The sequence below is a fragment of the Monodelphis domestica genome, chromosome 8 (genome assembly GCF_027887165.1).
Source record: "Monodelphis domestica isolate mMonDom1 chromosome 8, mMonDom1.pri, whole genome shotgun sequence".
NCBI classification, from domain to species: Eukaryota; Metazoa; Chordata; class Mammalia; order Didelphimorphia; family Didelphidae; genus Monodelphis; species Monodelphis domestica.
The window spans coordinates 187,424,345-187,444,386 of NC_077234.1; the positions used below are offsets into that span (position 1 = coordinate 187,424,345).

Sequence of the window (20,042 nt, forward strand, 5' to 3'; positions counted from 1 at the left end):
ATGATTACTGTCCCCTTCTCACCCTTTACCACTTTCTATTGGGCTCAGAGGTTACTTGAATGCTGGGATCTAGCCAAAGATTTCACACTTTTCTGCTGGGTTTTGTTGAGGGTGACCAGCAGTTTGGATTAGACCACTAGTGAAATACCCTGGTTTTCCTAAGGCCTCTCAAATCACCCAGAGACGGCTAGGTGCACAGGAAATAAAGTGCTGGACCTGAAGTCAAGAAGATGTAAATTCAAATATGGCTTCAGATACTTGTGACCCTTCTGTTTGCTTTATGCCACTGGTGAAAGAAATGACAAACCACTCCAGTATCCTTGTCAAGAAAACCTCAAGGCCAGTATGACCCATATGGTCATGAAGAGTTGAATACACTGAACAAACCTTATTCTAGGCTAAAGAGGGATTCCTATGCTTTTGGGGTTGGTCTGACCTCAAGCTGTCTTTCCTGGAATGCAGCACTGAATCCCTTTGATGCCCTGAAGCTGCTCTCTTTTCCAGCTGTATTCAGTCACTAGTTCGATGGGGAGGCTGCTTAGGCTGAGTTACCTGTCTGGCTTGGACTGGGAGTGCTATTCAGGACCTGTCCAAACCACCCCAGAATTATTCTCCTAAAGCCATGGGCATCAGGCTTCACTCAAACTTAGCTAAGCTTGGGCACTAGAGAACTCAAGTAAAGAGTGAGAACTGCCTTCTGCACTTGGCTTTGCCTCAGTTTATCTTAGAATCTCACAGATCTCTCTGGATTCTTGGATTTTGTGAAGAGGTCTAAAGATGATTTTTTTATCTTAGTAAAACAGTGTCTCTCTAAGCTCTAAAAGAATATTTATCAAGCCTTAGCATCCTCAGAATCCTAGCAAGCCTCATTTTCCTAAAGTTCCCTGATGCTGATCAACATTGAATAGCATTTCATGAGAAAGTTAGTGAGATGTATAACAAATCTCTTTTTTCCCCACTAACTACTTTTAGTTCTTTTGTAGTGAATGGGATGTGATAACAAAAAAGGTCCTAAAATTTTCTTCTCCCTAAAATAAACCAGTCAGAAAACAGGCTTTTTAAAAATTGTTTTATTCAAAAGGAGACATTGTCCTAGTAACAAATGCCAAAGAATTAAACAAAGATCTCATGTATATATATATGAATCTCTAATCCTAAATCTTCTTCTCCCATTCCTCCCTTTTCTTATCACAGTCTGGGTTGGGGAAGTTTGTGGTACAGTCTAGAATAGGGAATTTTTAACTTAGTACACAGAAGTACAAAAAAAGTAGTTACATTCCACATTTCAAGAGATAAATGAGCAAACTGCCAACCGTCCTGGGTTTGGGGTCTTTGGTTCCTGTCTGTTATCAATTACTTTTTTCTGGATTCTCTGGGGCCCTAAGATAAAAGCAACAAACTAGCCTCTACATCCCCTTTCCTAGTCAGAATAAAAACTGGATGCCTCTGCCCCAAGAATATTGGGGTTACAAGTCAAATATTATTCTGAGAATAATACACTTAATTCTATCTCACTCAGTAGCATCTTTAATGACTGCCCTTTCCTTTATGATCTCAATAATGATTTCTTCCAGTCGAACAAATCTTGCTGCCAGATAAATCTACCCAGAACAATATTTTGTATGCATCACCCCCCCTATCATTTACCACAAGCACCTTCTTTTACTCTTACCCTATGGGTCAAAATTCTTGGGTATTATCAATTCTTTGCCCCAATTTCTAATAAAGAGGTTGTACCTTATTTGATTCTCATTAACTAGACGTTATTATGAGGTTATCTAGTCCAACCCCTTTCATTTTGCAGATGAGGAAACTCAGGTCTACAGAGTTCAAGTAACTTGCCTAATAACATTTGGGTCATTCGATAAATATGCATTTATTTAAAAGCCAAGCACAATTAAGGGCTGGAGATTCAAAGAAAAAATCAAGACAGACCCTACCGTCTGGGAGCTTACAATATGATAGGAGAGACAACAGGAAAACTATGTATGCATAAGAAAATAAGTATGGAGTGGAAAGGCTGGGCCCATGAAAGGCTTGTTGCAGAAGATGGGATTGTGGCTGGTGGTTCCCAAATCTGCTTCCAAATCCATAAACCAATGGTTTCAAAGGAAGCTATTTTCGTTATCCACAAACAGTAACTGAAGGACGTGGTCTCTCCTCGAAATGTCCGGACAAAGCCTGCTTAAAACTCAAACTAGCGTTTTCCTTAAGAGAGCAGGTCACCTAAGAGGGATCCCTACCTCTGTTCCTTCTCGACTGACGTCATAATCCCAGCACGCAGGCTTCTCTCCCTCCATCCTTTGCTACCCGTTCTCTAGAGGTGGTGGGGAAGTAGAGAAGGCCCCGGAACCCTCGCTCAGTGCTGTGTTTCCAGGGGGTGGGAAGGCACCACTTCCAGGGGGGACTCCTTTTACCGTAACACCTAAGGACAGGCTCTGGGCCGCGAAGGCCGGCAACCCAGGCGCTGCGGCGTACGGAGATAGCGCGCGGGAGTTGCGGCGTGTTCTAGGGCGGGGGCGGGGCAGGTGGGGAGCTGGCCTGTCCCCGAGCCCGTGGGTCCGTTTAACCTGGGCGGCGAACGCGAAGCTGCAGCGGCACCACGGCCACGCTCTTGGCAGCCGTGCCCCGCCCCCTCCCCACGCCTGCCTCCGTATTCCTCTACCTTGGGCGTGCGACCGGCGCCTCTTCCTCCGCCCCCCTTCCCTGACCTGTCCCTGGCACGCACGCGCCGGCCCAGTCCCCGCGAGAAGATGAACTTGGAGCGGCTGCGGAAACGCGTCCGCCAGTACATAGACCAGGTGTGTGTCTGTCTGTGTCTGTGTGTGCGCATGTGAGTGTGTAGGGAGGTCTCCCTAGGCGGGCAACGCCCGGGACCCAAGTCCGGGCCCGGACCTGGGGAAGCCGAATCCTGAGCTGTGGAGGGGTACCTGTAATATGTGCGGCCCGGCGAGTGTCCGGTTGGGACCAAGGTTTAGGCCCCAGGGCTGGCTGAGGAAGGGGCCTAAACGCCGTGAAGGGTGTGAGCCCTTTCCCTCTTCCGGGAACACTGACACTTGTTTTTATTTCTGGTAAAAATGTCACCAAATTTCTTCGGCCCTTTTCTCACCACCCTAGCCCCTGGTGCTGCTTCTCCCATTTTGCCTGAAGAAAAGCGGGGTCCCTCCCTCTCTGGAGCCCACTGGCCTCCGCTGTCTACCATCGGGCACCCAATTTGCATTGTTATTTAATTTGATTATCAAATCATCTAAAAGTGAACGATTTTGGAAATCGAGAAGTCAACAAACATTGATTAGGTGCTTACTCAAGACCAGGCTCTAGACTTAAGTCCTGATTAGACTAAGGGGGATTACAAAAAAAAAAGGCAAAAACAGCAACTACTTCCCAGTTGCTTATCTTCAAGGGACAGAGTCTTCCGTGACTTTCTATAATCCCTTCAAAATCTTGACCTAATTAAGTGCGGAATAAATGTTTATCGTTGATTTTTAAGAGGTATGGGATTGGTTTAAGTACAAAGTTGCAGGGATTTGCTTTTTAGAAGACTTTTTTGGTATAAGGACACCCAGTATGCCTTTGTTTATCCTAGAGTTGTTTAAAAGATCAAGATGTGCAATGGGAAAAAAGGTGGATTTATAGGTAAATGCTTTGAATTCAGGTCCTCCAGTTACTTCCAGAAACTGCCAGACTTTGGCAAGTCACTTTTACTTCTCCACGACTTGGTTATCTCATCTATTAAACGAGAGGATTAGACTTGATGACTCCAAAACTTCTTCCAACTGAATTTGTATAAAGATCAAATCTCAATCTATGGGGATGGATTTACTGTCATAAAGGATCATTGTATCAGCATTTAAATTTTGTATAAAATAGAATTTTGTGTATGCCAAAAGTTAGTGTTAAGGAGAAAGTGTGCATTGTATGTAAATAAATACTCAATATTTATTTGAGAGGTGAGTTATATCTGCTCATTTGATAAATCTTTTTACTTATGTTTTCCTTATAAATAGTGGTAAATAAATATGCTAGTGCAAGAGGCAGCTAAGTGGCTCAGTGGACAGACAGAAAGCCAGGCCTGGAGATGGGAGGTCCTGATTTCAAATATGCTCTCAGACACTTAGCTGTGTCTGGGCAAGTCACTGGATCCCAAATGCCTACCAAAGGATGGATTCTAAGACAGAAGTTAAAGTTTAAAAAAAAAATGTGTGGTCAATGAAGACCATTTAAAATTTATAATTCTAGCAAAATGAATGTGAAATGATTTTCATTTAATGCATATTTAGAACACATGTGCTTGTGTCTAACATGATTTTAACTATTAGAAAAATATATTCTAGAATTATCCCATAAAAATCCTCAAGTCATGGTTGAACATTTTATTTCCTAGTTTTCAGCAGGAGAAACTGAAATAGAGCAGTTATGACTTGATAGATATTAGAAAGTTACTGGGACTGGGAATAAAACTAGTCATATAGGCTACAATTTTCAGCCCTTATGTGTTGTGGTTTTGCATTAGCAATTTCTTTGTAGGTTCCAAATGCTGTAGTTGAATCTATACCTGTCTTGTTTGGTCATTGAACTTTAGCAACTACTCAAATAATTTGAACTTAATTCTAAAGTTAAAAGCTTAGCCACCATAGCCTTACTGTCTTAAAAAACCCATAATGTATCCTTGCCTTGGAGGTCAAACTACCTTATAATGTTCTGGCATCACAGCAAATCATCCTTCACAGAGATTAATAACTAAATATTATGTGTCTTGTTAATATAGTATTAGAGGGAGGTTTCACAGTAATGTTGATTCTCTGAACAGGGTCTTGTAATAACCCTATGATTTTCACTTTTTTATAGCAACAATATCAAAGTGCTCTATTTTGGGCAGACAAAGTAGCCTCATTGTCTCATGGTAAGTGACAAGAGTGAGATTTTATTTTAATACCATTACTCTTAAAATCTTATAAAGTTGTGTTTCTGACAATGTATATAATATTTTGCATTTGTTTGTAGAAGAACCACAAGACATTTATTGGTTGGCCCAGTGTCTTTACTTAACAGCTCAGTATCATAGGGCAGCACATGCCCTTCGATCACGTAAGTTAGACAAGGTAAGTAATTTTAAAGTTTTGAAATTATTTTTAAGCCAGTATTTTGGTTTTTTAAGTTTTATTAATGATTCTTGTTTTAACATCTTAATCATTTCTGAATAAACTGCTCTCCATCCTTCCCCCCAGCCTACTCTTACAACAAAGAGAAAGACAGTTAAGCAAAACCTGACACATCGGTACATTTAAAAGTATATCTTAACAGTGCACACCTGTAGTTCCTCCTGAAGAGACAAGCTTGGTTATTATAATTACACAAGAATTATTTTGGATTGTTTATCTTATGGATAGATGGATGGATCCACTTCACTGCTTCAATTTGTGAAAGTCTCCCATTTCTTTTAATTTCTTGTATTATTTCTTACAGGGCAGTAATATTTCATTACATTCATATACCACATTTAGCCCAGTCAATGAACATCCCTTTTGTTTCTAGTATATACTATATTTTTTAATAGTTATACTCATAGAAAAGTAAGACCAAACTTTCATATAGTTGTTTAATTTATTATTTTCTGCCTAATAAATGTATTTCACTAGCTTTTAAGAAGCTATTAGTATACTCTTAAAGCACTTTTTAATGATACCAGGACTATTAAATCAAGCTTTTTTATAATTGGTGACCATGATAGAAAGCTGGGAAGGAAAATAAGTCTGATAGATCAGCTCAAATCTCCTATCTCTGTTATTCTTTGCCAATTATTTTGATAGCTTTGCAAATTCACTTCTTTTCTAGTTATATGAAGCCTGTCGGTACCTTGCTGCTAGATGTCACGTAAGTATTTTTTATTACATTGTTTTAATTAAGATTAAATGAAAGAGTAGTATTATTTCTCTAAATTTTCCCCTTCCCAGTATTGTGATAGTTTCAATGATGGAATTTAGCTAGTCAATAATACTGTTATATCAATGTTTAGATAATTAATTATTTTCTTAATGTTGGTTTATTGTTGATTACCTTCATCAATATGTTACCACATTCCATTTGTTAATTTTGGGAAGCCCGATTGACATGTATCTGAAAAGATTACTCTTGGAAAATTTAAATTTAAGCAAGGAGATAGTATGTCATCTTATGCCCTTTTAAAATTTAAAATGATGTATAGCTAAACTCTCATTTAAACATTTTGTAATTCTCTGCATAGTATGCTGCAAAGGAACATCAGCAAGCTCTTGATATCCTTGATATGGAAGAACCAATTAACAAAAGATTGTTTGAAAAATACTTGAAAGATGAAAATGGGCTGAAAGAACCTTCTAATGACTGGGAAATGTCCCAATCTTCAGTAAGTAGTTTGATTTTTTTTTCTAATAGTAGTTCTTACAATTAGGGAAAACATTACTATGTTGTAAGAATATTATGAAAAAGGTTTGTGTGTATTAAATTGCCTCTTTCATATAGTTGTAAACAAATGAACATAATTGTTTTTTCTATTATCTACTTAACTCTCCTTTTCTCTCTTCCTCTTCTCTCTTCCTTTAACTTTCCTTCTTTCTATCTGGGAGATAATGTAAGGCTTTTCTTGTCTTAGTAGGCATGAAGCTATTTCTTCAGACTACTTAAATCTGTTTGGGATATCTCTCTTTCCCACAATCCTTTGTTCAGCTTCTTGTGACATGTGGACTAGTTTTACTTGCCTATTTTTGTGAATTCTTAGATTAGTTTTCTAGGAAACTTTCCCCATTTAATTTACTCTATTGTACCCAGTATGCTTTTTCTTAGGAAATATTTTAATTTAAGGGAAAATCTTTTCATTTCTCTTGATAATACTTACTTACATGTCCCTATATAGTCTCCTTGGTATAATGTACCAATACATCAATTTCTTTACTATTAAGTTGGCAGCATTTTTTTCCAAATTAAAGTATTATTAAAATATGCCTAAATTCATTTTATTGCCTTCCCAACATATATATATATATATACATATATATATATATATATTCTGTTTAGCCTATTTAGCTTTGTTTTCTATTTGTTTACCTAATAATACTTTAAATAGCACTTCAAAGTTTATTCACAACACTGCAAGGTAGTTAGTGTATTATTATCCCCATTTTATCGATAAAGAAAATGAGTTTCAGACAGATGGCCTTGCTTATGGTCATCCAGAATGAAGTTTGAAACCAGGTATAGCACTCTGTTCATCGAACTGCACTGTAGTAGATCTAGAGGCTTGTCTACATCAGAACTTCTTTCCCGTTCATATTACAGCACATTTACACCTTTCATCCTATGTAGTTCTTATCTGTGTTTTTCCATAAATCTTCCATAAGTGATATATCAATAGATTAGAGGATTTATTTGAGGCTTTTTTCATTATTTCATGGACACCAGTTCAGGACTTAGTTCTCTCTCTCTGTCTTCTCCCTCATTCTTGGACTTAAGTTTCTTAGTCATTTGTCTTGATAGTTATTATAAATTATTTTTCACATGCTAGTGGTTGGTGAAAATATCCTGTATATGTGCAAAAATTGGGAATGTTTGTTGGATTAATCAAAATATATCAAGAAGCATCTAAAGAAACTTTTAACTTTTGTTTTAATGTTTTTGTTACAACTGTAGCCAATTAGAAAGAAATTTCATGAGATATTTTTCAGACTTTGATTCAGGCTATTAATATGTCATATTTTCTTACCAGATAAAGAGTTCTATTTGCCTTTTGCGAGGGAAGATCTATGATGCCCTAGATAATCGAACCTTAGCAACTTATAGCTACAAAGAAGCCTTGAAGCTTGATGTCTACTGCTTTGAAGCATTTGATCTTTTAACATCACACCACATGCTGACAGCACAAGAAGGTTTGGAAACTAAGGCATTTTTCTTCCCTTTTACATCTATGGAAAATTAATTTATTTTTTTGATTTGATTTAATCTAGGTCTAAAAAAATAAGAAAAAAGTAAAGGAAGTAAATAAAATTTTACTTAAGTTAGGATTAATAGATCTCTGGAGAAAATTGAATGGGACTAGAAAGGTGAAGATATCTTTTCAGTAGTACATGGCTCTTCACAAAAATTGGCCATTATTATGGCATAAAACTTCACCACCAAATGCATAAAAGCAAAAATAATAAGTACATTCTTTTCAGATAAATTACAGTCAATAAGGATTCGTGGAAAGACAAAAAAAGTAATTGGAAACTAATGCTAAAATAAAAACAAACATTAATTTCATTAATGAGAATGACACTGAGGAGATAGCCAAAGTTGTATTTATGGTAAAATTTGTGTCTCTAAACACATCAATAAAATGGGGGGTAGGGGTAGGGAAAAGCAGATCAAGAAATTGAGCATGCTACTAAAAAATAGATAAAGAACAAATTTTAAATCCCCAACTAAAAACTAAATTGAAATTCTAAAAATTGAGGAGAAATTAATAAAATTGAAAATTAAGAGAGCCATTGAACTAATTCAAATGACACTAAGAGTTGGTTTTATTAAAAAAATAAAAGAGTATTGATTAATTTGATTAATAAAAGGAAAGAAGAAAATAAAATATTCAGAATGAAAAAGGTGAACATTAGGAGCTATTTTGTCCAATTATATGCCAATAAATCTGATAGTCTAAATGAAATGGATGAATATTTACAAAGATAACCTAACCCTAACCCTAACCCTAAATTACTCAGTTTCATAAAAGAGGAAACAGAGTACAAAACTTAAGTAATCACATCTCAGGAAAAGAAATTGAACAAAATCATCAGTAAACTCCCTAGGAAAAAATCCCTGGGGTCAGATGGGTGCACAAATGAAATCTACCAAAAATTAATCCCAACCACCATGTAAACTATTTAAGAAGATAAATAAGGAATCCTAGTAAATTCTTTTTATGACACAAGCATGACACATTGTTACCTAAGCGAGGAAGATCAAAAACAAAGAAAATTATAGACCAATTTCATTAATGCATATAGATACAAAATTTTAAAGTAAAATGCAAGGAGATTATAGCAATATATCACAATGATTATTCAATATGACCAGATGGAATTTTTATCAGGATTGCAGGGCTGGTTTAATATTGGGGAAACTATCAGCATAATTGACCATATCAGTAACTAACTGAACAGAAATCACATGATTATCTCAAGAGATGCTAAAAAAGCCCTTAACAAAATATAACACCCATTCCTATTTAAAACTCTAGAAAGCATAGGAATAAATAGGTCATTCCTCAAAATCCAAAATAGTATATACCTAAAACCATCAGCAAATACCATCTGTAATAGGTTTAAGTTAGACACCTTCCCAGTAAGATCAAGAGTGAAGCAAGAATGCCCATTATCACCACTATTGTTTAATATCGTATTAGAAATGCTAGCTTTAGCAATAAGAAAAGAAAAAGAAATTGAAGGAATTAAGGCAATGAGGAAACTAAACAATCACTTCGCAGATTATATGATGGTATTCTTAGAAAAGTCTAGAGCAGCATTGGCAAACCTTTTAGAGATTGCATGCCCAAACTGCATCTTCAAGCTGCCTGTGAGCCCCCCACATTACCCCAGATAGTGGAAGGCATTGGGCTGCTGGGTGGAAGAGCAAGGCATGTGAAAATGTTCTCGGGCTGTGTGGAGAAGGGGTATGGAGCAACCCTCTCCAGCACACCTGGTCATGTCTTCACCATCACCTAGAGAATCAACTAAAGAACTGGTTGAAATAATAACTTAATGAAGTGGCAGGATACAAAATAAATCCACATAAGTCATCAGCATTTCTATATATTACCAACAAAGTTGAACAGCAAGAGATAAAGAAATTCCATTTAAAATAACTCTAGCAATACCTGGGAATATTCTGGCTTAGACTAACATAGGAATTTATATGAAGATAATTACAAAACACTTTTCACACAAATAAAGTCAGATCCAAATAATTGGAAAAACATTAATTGCTCCTAGGTAGGCTGAACTATATAATAGAAATGACAAACTGCCAAAATAATTGGTTTATAGAACTAGAAAAAATTATAACAAAATTCATCTGGAAAGAACAAAAGGTCAAGAATATCAAGGGAACTATAATGAAAAAATGTGAAGGAAAATGGCTTTGGTGCTATTAGATTTCAAACTGAACTATAAAGCAATAATCAAAACTGTTTGGTACTGTTTAAGAAACTGATGGCAAATCAATGGAATATATTTGATATACAATATAAGAGGTAAATGACTGTAGCAACCTAGTGTTTGATAAACCCAAAGACCTCCGATTCTGGAATAAGAATTCACTGTTTTAACAAAAACTGCTTGGAAAATTGGAAAACAGTATGGCAGAAACTTAGGTATAGACCAATGTCACATTCTAAAACCAAGCTACAATAAAAAATGAATATATAATTTAAATATAAAGATTGATACAGTAACTAAATTAGGGGAACACAATAGTTTACCTGTCAGATCTATGGAGATGGGAAGAATTTATGATCAAACAAGATCCAGCATTATAAGATATAAAATGAATAATTTTAATTATATCAAAAAGATTAGAAGGGAAATAATAAGGTGGGAAATAATTTTTATAATAAATTTCTCTGATTAAGGTATAATTTTTCAAATTTATAGGGAACTAAGTCAAATTTATATGAATACAAGCAATTCCTCAGTTGACATGGTCAAAGGATATGAACAAGCAATTTTTAGATTAAAAAATCAGTTATCAATAATCACCTGAAAAAATATTCTGTATGCCTCTTGATATGAGAAATGTAAATTAAAACAACACTGAGGTACCACCTCACACCTATCAGATTAGTCAGTATAATAGTAAAGGAAAGTGATAAATGTCAGAGGGGATGTGGTGAAATAGGACATTACTGCATTGTTGGTAGAGTTGTAAACTGATCATTCTGAAGGGCAGTTTGGACCTATGCCCAAAGGATTATAAAACTGTATACCTTTGATCCTGTAATACCACTACTCAGGTCTGCATCCTAAAGAGATCATAAAAAAGGAGAAAGGACCTGTTTGTACAAAAATGTTTAAGCAGCTCCTTTTTTGTGATGGCAAAGCATTGGAAATTGAGGGGATGTCCATCAATTGGAGAGTGGCTGAACAAATTGTGGTACATGTTGGAATGGAATACTATTGTGCTATAAGAAATGATAAGCAAGATGATTTCAGAAAAAGCTGGAAAGATCTGCAGGAACCAATGCAGAGCAAATTAAGCAGAATGAGGAGAACATTGTACACAGTAACAGTAATATTGTAGGATGATCAACTGAAAACTTGACTACTTTCAGCAATTTCAGCAAAATCAGGAACAATCCTGAAAGACTTATGATGGAGAATGCCCTCCACCTCCAGAGAAAGAACTGTTGGAGTAGGATGGATGTGGATCAAAGCATACTATCTTTCACATCAGAATATTTTGTATGAGTGTGCTCTTACAACACTGACCCAATATTGATGTGTGTTTTGTGTGATAAAAAAAAAAATTTTAAGTCAAAGGACAAAAAATAAAAAATAGAAAATTAAATCTGCAGTATTTGTATTTAGTGCATTTACCTGAATTTTAAAAACATTTTATTAAATCCACAAAATGAAGGAAAAACTTGATAAGGTTGAACAGCTTCACTAATATATGGCATATAACATATATAGTGAAAGCACCCCAGACTAGGAGTGAGGAGATCTGAATTCAGGTCCCAGTTTATAATTTCCTGTTTGAACACAGAAAAGTCAGCTTTTTAAACTCAGTTTCCTTATTTGTGAAATAGAGATAAAAGTTATTCTACTCCAAATGATTATTATAAGATTTTGGCCAGCTAATGAAAACTCCTTTAACACCCCATCTCAAAACCTCTGGGTATTATTACCCATTCTTTTTCTTCTTCTCTCCTATCTCAGAAGAAGAAATATACCTACCTCTTTCTAAGGTACCTCTGCTTGCATTTTTGCTCTTCCTGCTTCCTCCTCAATCCACATCTCCTTAAAAATAAAGTAGGGGACAGCTGGGTGGCTCAGTGGATTGAGAGCCGGTTCTAGGTTCAAATCTTGCCTCAGACACTTCCTAGCTGTGTGACCCTGGGCAAGTCACTTAACCCCCTTTGCTTAGCCCTTACCATTCTTCTGCCTCAGAACCAATACAGAGTATTGATTCTAAGATGGGAGGTAAGGGTTTTGGAAAAAAAAATAAGGTAATTGATGTATTATATAAGTGTAGTTGACACTTACCCAAAGGGCATCAATATATGGTGCCACTTTACATTTTACCTAGATCTTTACCAAGAAATTTTCATTTGAATTGGAAGAGTTTACAAATATAGAGCTAGAAAGGATTTCAGAGGTCATCTAGCCCAAACCACTCATTTTTACAGATGAGGAAACAGAACTGAAACTTAGTATAAACTGTGCCATTAATGTGCCATTCCCTCTCTTTTGTTTTCTTTGGGGAAAGGAAACTGAAGGAACTTAGGATCATATTAGGAGCTGGGAAATTTGGTCTGCACTTTTATGCAGGTGGGGATAGTCATATATCTTGGTGTCCATTTATGTTTATATTGACCTCCCTTTAGAGTGTTTACTTAGGGTAAAATTGTGAAGTCCATTTTCTAATTGCCAGATTTTTTCATCAATATAATTTTAACATTTAAAACTTTTTTTTTTCACAGAAAAAGAGCTTCTTGAATCTCTACCTCTTAGCAAACAATGCACAGAAGAACAAGAATTGCTGCATTTTCTATTTGAGAATAAGTTAAAAAAGGTGAGTTAAAATTCTACAGCCACATTGTTCACAATTGGTTCTTGAGCCCTTCATAATGCCTCCCTCTTGCCCCTCTTCTTTTTCATCTATTGAAGAGTCTAAGTGTGGAATTCATAATCCTTTATCTCTAGCCATGCTTTCTACCCATGGTTAAATTTTTGAACAAGAATAGTGAGAGGATTTGTCTTAGTACTTGGGAGATGCAAAACAATTTAAGATGATCCATTGGTTTAAAAATACAGAGATATTTTAGAACTAATATCTATTTCAATTCTTGTCCTCAAAGTTATGATCCCTGACTAAATATTTATCTTATTTAAATGGAGTTAAGTTTATTTTTCCTTATTCCTCTGTTCCCAAAAAAATAAATGATATGTTGCTAGATTTTCTTGTGTGTGAATTACTCTGGGAAGTGAAAGTATTTCTGAATGTTGTATTACTCTTATAGGTGTCTTAGAAACTGCTTATTGCATGGAAGCAATAATTTATTAAGAGCAGAGAATATTGTAGCTAAAAGGAACCTTACTGATTATTAATCATTCCCCTTCATTTTATGTATGTGGAAAATGAAGCCCAGGTGCTCAAGGTCACATAATAGATTCCCCCTTACCCCCCCCCCCCCAAAAAAAAAAAACACTTGTCCCCTATCTTAGTAGCAGTTCTAAGATAGAAGTGCAGCAAGGGCAAGGTAGTTGGATTTAAGTGACTTGCCTAGGGTCACAGGTAAAGCATTTTACATAATACATTTTTTTATGCCAGGAAAAAGTAAAAAGGTTTCTAAAAGTGTTACACTCATAAGGACTATATTACTGAGTGCTCACCAAGTCTTTTAGCTAGTAATATTGTGTGAAAGTTGTACATTTTCAATCTTTTAGTTCAGGAAAATTATATCTTCATTTTTGAGAAAAATTTTGAGTTTTCTTGTCCTTGAAAATACAGTTGGAACATGGTAAGGGAAAGCTGCAATGCTGTTATCATTCCATTTATCCTATCATTTAAACTCTAAGCAAATGAGAGATAATAGACCTTCTAATCTTCAGTTTACCTTGCCCACTCCTATATTTTCTGTTGTTAATATAGTGAACTTGTGTGGCCATAGCTAGTATTTGCCTTATTTTATGAAAAATTCATACCATGTGTATACTTCATGAAGTCATATTCTTATTAATAACAATTGTACTCATAAAATGTTCAAATAAAAGTATACAACAATTGTAATATGTATTTATAAGTAGGAATAGGAAGGCCAGAGTGGTTTTGAGGTAGCTAGGTGGTTACTGGGCCTAGAATGATGAAGACCACAGTTCAAATATTACCTCAAATATTTGTTAGCTATGAGACCCTGGGTTAGCCATTTAATCACTTTCTGCCTCAGTTTCCTCATCTCTGAAACAGGGATGAAAATAGAACCTGTCTTCTAGAATTGTTATGAGGACCAAATGAAGCTCTTAGCAGGGTTCCTGGTACATAGTAGGCAAATAGGAAATGTGTTTTCTCTTCCCCTGCTCCCTTCCCCTTTTAGTTAAATTAGAAAAATTACTCCCTCAAAAGAATTCTGCTAGAAATCTGAAATTTGCAAATTGGAAGGGACCTCACAGGTTACCTTGTGCCATGTTTCTTTATTAAATCATTGGTATGTTTTGCCCAATATCTTTTACCCTTTCTAAAACAAAATATAAAAATTACTAGGGAACCCACATGTCCCTAATTGAATACTTTTAAAACTTGAGCAATTTAGATTTATCATCTTCTCAATTTATATAAAAATATTCTCTGTGTTTCAGTATAATAAGCCTAGTGAAACTGTCATTCCTGAATCTGTAGATGGTCTGCAGGACAATCTGGATGTGGTAGTGTCTTTGGCAGAAAGACATTATTATAACTGTGATTTCAAAATGTGCTACAAGCTGACTTCAGTGTAAGTATCTACAACCATTTTAAGCCATCTGCTCTACTGTTACTTCAGACCCATTCTTTGGAATCCTCTCATTTAGTCATTATTTAATTAACCTTCACTGCACAGCACTCTCTTGAGGTATGAAAGAATAAGTTACAGATATGAAGATGTTTATTTAAATCTTTAAGGAGATGAGGCCATTTTAAGTTGTATACTAAAAGAATCTTTAAATATTTGTATTGGTCATTTGTAGTATAGTTCTCTTGATTTAAAATATAAATACTTAACTAAGCATCTTCATATTTCTCAAATACCAAGTTTTTTCTCAGTTGGTCCTCTGATATTTGCCCTAGTTGAACAAACCATTTAGTGAAATTGTTTGGGTCTAGAGTTAAATGGACAAATGTAATCATTCTAGCATTAATGAATTGATAATATGTTCACGATAACTTGTTAGGTTAAGTGTTTTATTCCACTTCTGGGATAGTAATACATGGTACTTTGACTTTCAGAGTAATGGAAAAAGATCCTTTCCATGCAAATTGTTTACCTGTACACATAGGGACTCTTGTGGAACTGAATAAAGCAAATGGTGAGAATTTAATTTTTAAATTAAGATGGTAATTAAACTTGGATACAGTAGTACAATGTGGGATGGGTAGAATGGAAGAAAGATTTAAAAAATCTATTAGTCTTTTACAGTGTTTATGTGTCCGGTTCCTGCTTTAGCTTTCATCAGCAGGCTCAGCCAGCTTTCATTTCCCACTTCAGGGAACCAGTCATGTTTTGGTTCGGGGGCTAATGTTAGCAAGATGCTGAAAATGCACAAGGAACTTGTGAAAACAGGAATTTCATCAAAAATCTATTTATACTGGAAATAACTTTAGTAATTCAATTTACATATATTATTAAATAAAAGAAAAACATCTACAGGCTGTGGGCAGCCACAATGCTATTTTACTACATTAATCTGAATTTGAGTTTAACTTAAAGTATTAAGAAAAAAAATTCTGGATCAAAGATCACATTTGAATTTCACCTGGAGGATTCTTTGGTGGAAATCATTAGATAATCAGTGGAAGTTCATTTTGAAAATTCAATTTGTGTTCACGGTAAATGCTACTAGATTAAAGACAGTAAATTTTCTTGACAGAAAATAGAGTAAAATGGTAAGGAGGCCTCAAACATAGTAAGTGCTTGGTGAATGTTTGTTTAATTTAAATAATGCAGGTTTCCAAACTTCTTGGTTTTATACATTGATTTTTGAAGCAAATCAGTAACCTTACTTTCCATAGACAATTTAATTTTATATTTTCCAATGTCTGAGAATTTGGCCCTTTGAATAAAGATACAAAACTCTACTACTAGGGGAATCTGTAGATTTTATAACTATGATCTTGGAGTTTGGAACTGTTTAGTGTATAAGTTTTATTCTTGGGGATTATGGTGTTATTGTGTTATACATGCATCTGTATTATGTAAGAAATAAAAACCAAAAAAAAAAAGATTAAAAAAAACAGTCCTAAGATTTCTTTAAATCATGATATTTGATCATTACCCCACCTGAGTGTTTTTGTAGCCAGAAATATAATATAACATAAATATAATAAAGAAAAATATAGAAAATGATGTTCTAAGTTGGAAATAGCATAGTTAATTGGAGAAAAAAAATTATTTACCCATTCAGTTAATCCACAGCAGTACAATTATGTTTTTCCTGCTTTGTGTCATAGGGAGATCATAAAGACCATCAAGGTTTTAAAAAAATAATAGTTTATTTTACCCCAATTACATGTAAAAACAATTTCTTTAAATATTCTTTTTTAAAATTTTGAAATTGTGTCCCTCTTCCATTCTTACTACCTCCCACTCCTCCTCCATTCCTAAGATGGGAAGCAGTCTGATAGAGATTTTACATGTGCAGTTATGTAAAATGTTTTTCCATATTGGTCATTTTGTTGATGAGATTCCAAATTGAAAATGAAATATATTATGATTTCAAGCTACATTAAAATTAACATAAACATCAGTTCTTTCTCTGAAGACAGTTGACATTTTTGATCATGCATCTCTGTGATTGACCATAACATTTTCCTTTTTTAAGTCAAATTTACAAGTGTTTTTTTTTTCATAAGACCACCTCCTTACTTAAATGGTTTTCAGTTTTATTTCTCTCCTTTGATTTTCAGAATTTCCAATTTGTTGTTAAATTGGGGAGTTTTCATTTGTTCTTTTTCTAGTTATTTTAGTTGCACCCTCAATTTGTTGATTTGTTTTATCTCTGTTTTATTGATGTAAGGCTTTTAGAGATACAGATATCCCCTCAAGTGTAGCTTTGATTGCATCTCATAAATTTCATTACATTTTTTCCATTTTGTGCTCTTTAATGAAATTATTTATTGTGTCTATTCATTATGTGACTGAGAGAAGTGGAATTCAGAAATAAAAGAACTGACATACATCTGGGCTTTGCTGTTTACTACTTGTTGGTCTTAGGCATGTTATTTGATCTATGAGTTATAAATTTCCTCCCTTTTTTAGAATAAGATTATTTAGTTTCCAATTAGTTTTGTAAAGATTAAAATTTATGTTATATATCCATGATCCTTTTGGGGATACTGGTCTCCCCAGCAGGATTACAGAGGGGAATGTATAGTTAGAAATTCTTGAACCCCTAAAATATAAAAAGCTACACTTTGCAAAATTCCCTATAATCTCTCCTCCATGTCCATGTTTGTGTGATTACATGATTGTATTTAAGTTTTCTGTAACTCCCCCCATGCAGTCTTTGACCTGAGATTGGGATGAGTTCAGACAGTTCTTTTGCTTTAGTTATTATTAACAAAACTTTTAAAATATAATAGTTATTGATTATTAATTTTAATCTTTACAATTTTTAGTCTTTGTGCTACTTTTATTTTTTATCACATATGTCTGAAAAGGATGCATTTAATTTTCTGCGTTTCTAAGTTTGGTTGTGTAGGATTTTCGGGCAGGTGTAGGCAATGAGCCTGAAAAGGCTTTGAAGGATTTTCAGGAGGGAGAAGGAAAAGGGGAGAGGGAAGAGGGAAAGCCACGGCAGGAGAAAAAAGCTGGTTCCTCTAGTTCTTAATCCCTTTGTGGTCTGCCAAAACTTTGTAGGATTTTTAATAATAATTAAAAGAGAGGGGAAAGAAAAAAAGGTTCTTTTAGTCAAGTGACCAGAGCAAAGAGAGACAAAGACTCACAACTGCAGCACTTTACCAAAAGCACAAGCTCCGAAAAAAGAGCCCTGCAGTGTGGGTCTCAGCCAAATTTATCTCCTAAGCATCCTTTCATAAAATTAGGACGTAACTTAAAAGGATGCTGAGACTGTAGCTCAGGTGTTGCAAGTTTTCCATCTGCGCAGTTTTAAGGTTTTTATGTCCTATTATATGGTCAGTTTTTGTGAAGGTGCTATGTACTGCTGAGAAAAAGGTATATTCCTTTCTATTTCCATTCAGTTTTCTCCAGAGGTTGATCATATCTAAATTTTCTTTTTTTTTAACTTGACATTCTTTATTTTTATTTCCAGATTCTCTTCCTCCTTCCACTTCCTCTTCCACCTATTTTTTTCTGCATTTAAAATTTTTATTATTTTAAAAATAATTTTCCATGTTTACATGATTCATTTTCTTTCCCTCCCCTGTTGACTCACCCCTCCCAGATCCGACAAGAAATTCCACTGGGTTGTACCTTATCACTTGATACCTATTTTCATATTATTCATTTTTTGCAGTAGAACAATCTTTTAAAACCAAAACCCCAATTCATATACCCATTTTAACAAGTGAAAATCATTTGTTTTTCTTTCACATTTCTACTCCCACAATTCTTTCTCTTGATGTGGATAGCATTCTTTCTGGATCATTGTATTACTACTAGTGGTAAAGTTCATTACATTAGATATTTCCACAATATTTCACTTTCTGTGTATGATGTTCTCTTGGTTCTGCTCATTTCAGTCTACATCAGTTTATTGAGGTTCTTCCAGTTCATATAGAAATTCTCCAATTCATCATTCCTTACAGCACAGTAGTTTTCCATTACCATCATATGCCACAATTTGTTTAGCCATTCCCCAATTGGGGGACCCCCTCATTTTTAACCACAGAGCATGGCTATGAATATTTTTGTACAAGTATTTTTCCTTACTATCTATTTGGAGTACAAACCCAGCAGTGCTGTGGCTGGATCAAAGGGCAGACAGTCTTTTAATACCCTTTGGGCATAGTTCCAAATTGCCCTCCCTTGACCCTGCCTGGCACATTTCCCTCCGGAATGGTTGGATCAATTCACAACTCCACCAGCAGTGTATCAGTGACCCATTTTCGCCACATTCTCTCCAATCTTTATTATTTTCCTTTACTGTCACACACTGTGCTAGGTGTAAGGGTCTACCTCAGAGTTATTTTAATTTGTATTTTTCTAATCAAGAGGGATGTAGAACACTTTTTCACGTGCTTATTGATAATTTTGATTTCACCTTGTGAAAACTGCGTGAAAACTGCCAATTCCTGTCCCTTACCATTTGTCAATTGGGGAAATGGCTTGATTTCTTGTACAATTGACTCAGTTCCTTATAAATTTGAGAAATTAGACCTTTGTTGAGGTCTTTGTTATAAAAAATTTTTCCCAGTTTGTTGCTTCCCTTCTAATCATGTTGAATTGGTATTATTTGAACAAAACCTTTTAATTTAATATAATCAAATGTTCTCTATCTCTTACTTGGTCTTAAATTGCTTTTTTTCCCATTGATCTGACAGGTATAATACTGTCCTATGTTTACTTTATTTATGATTTCACTCTTATTAAGTCATTAACCATTTTGAATTTTATTATAGGGTATGAGATGTTGATCTAAACCTAATTTTCCAATTCAGTTTTCCACTTTTCCTAGCAGTTTTCATCAAATAATGGGTTCTTGTCCCCAAAGCTGGGATCTTTGGGTTTATTGGACATTATCCATGTATAATTTTTATGAAGTTTTATGTCTCCTTAACTTCTTTCTTATTAAGTGATTACCAAACTCTGCCTGAAGAATTCTAATGATAGAGAACTCAATACTACTTTTTTTTTTTTAAACTTTTTGCCTTAATATAAATTCTTAGATAGGAGAGTGGCAAGGGCTAGGCAATTGGAGTAAAGTAACTTGCCCAGTGTCACATAACTAGGAAGTGTCTAAGGCCAAATTTGAATTCAGGTCCTCCCTATTACAGGCCTGGCACTACCCCCTGTGCAACCTGCCAGCCCTTGAACTCACTATTTTTTTAAAGCAATCTATTCCACTTTTAGATAGCTCTAGTTGCTAGGAAGTTTTTCTTTATGT

At 35.0% G+C, this 20,042-nt stretch overlaps 1 protein-coding gene and 1 long non-coding RNA gene across 2 annotated transcripts in view; one reads left to right on the forward strand and one right to left on the reverse strand.

Annotated features, from left to right (window-relative positions):
• Nucleotides 1–2,378, reverse strand: part of LOC103102877 (uncharacterized) — an 89,754-nt gene extending 87,376 nt beyond the window's left edge. Inside the window, exon 1 of the long non-coding RNA XR_471312.3 lies at nucleotides 2,244–2,378. This is a non-coding gene — a long non-coding RNA (uncharacterized LOC103102877). The remainder of the gene's footprint in view (nucleotides 1–2,243) is intronic.
• The window catches only part of CDC16 (cell division cycle 16), a 48,606-nt gene continuing 30,881 nt past the window's right edge, over nucleotides 2,318–20,042 (forward strand). Inside the window, exons 1-9 of the mRNA XM_001364559.4 lie at nucleotides 2,318–2,801; nucleotides 4,849–4,903; nucleotides 5,005–5,102; nucleotides 5,836–5,874; nucleotides 6,245–6,385; nucleotides 7,742–7,901; nucleotides 12,707–12,798; nucleotides 14,583–14,716; nucleotides 15,208–15,287. Of these exons, the coding sequence (XP_001364596.1) occupies nucleotides 2,754–2,801; nucleotides 4,849–4,903; nucleotides 5,005–5,102; nucleotides 5,836–5,874; nucleotides 6,245–6,385; nucleotides 7,742–7,901; nucleotides 12,707–12,798; nucleotides 14,583–14,716; nucleotides 15,208–15,287 (847 nt within the window). The 5' untranslated portion in view covers nucleotides 2,318–2,753. The remainder of the gene's footprint in view (nucleotides 2,802–4,848; nucleotides 4,904–5,004; nucleotides 5,103–5,835; nucleotides 5,875–6,244; nucleotides 6,386–7,741; nucleotides 7,902–12,706; nucleotides 12,799–14,582; nucleotides 14,717–15,207; nucleotides 15,288–20,042) is intronic.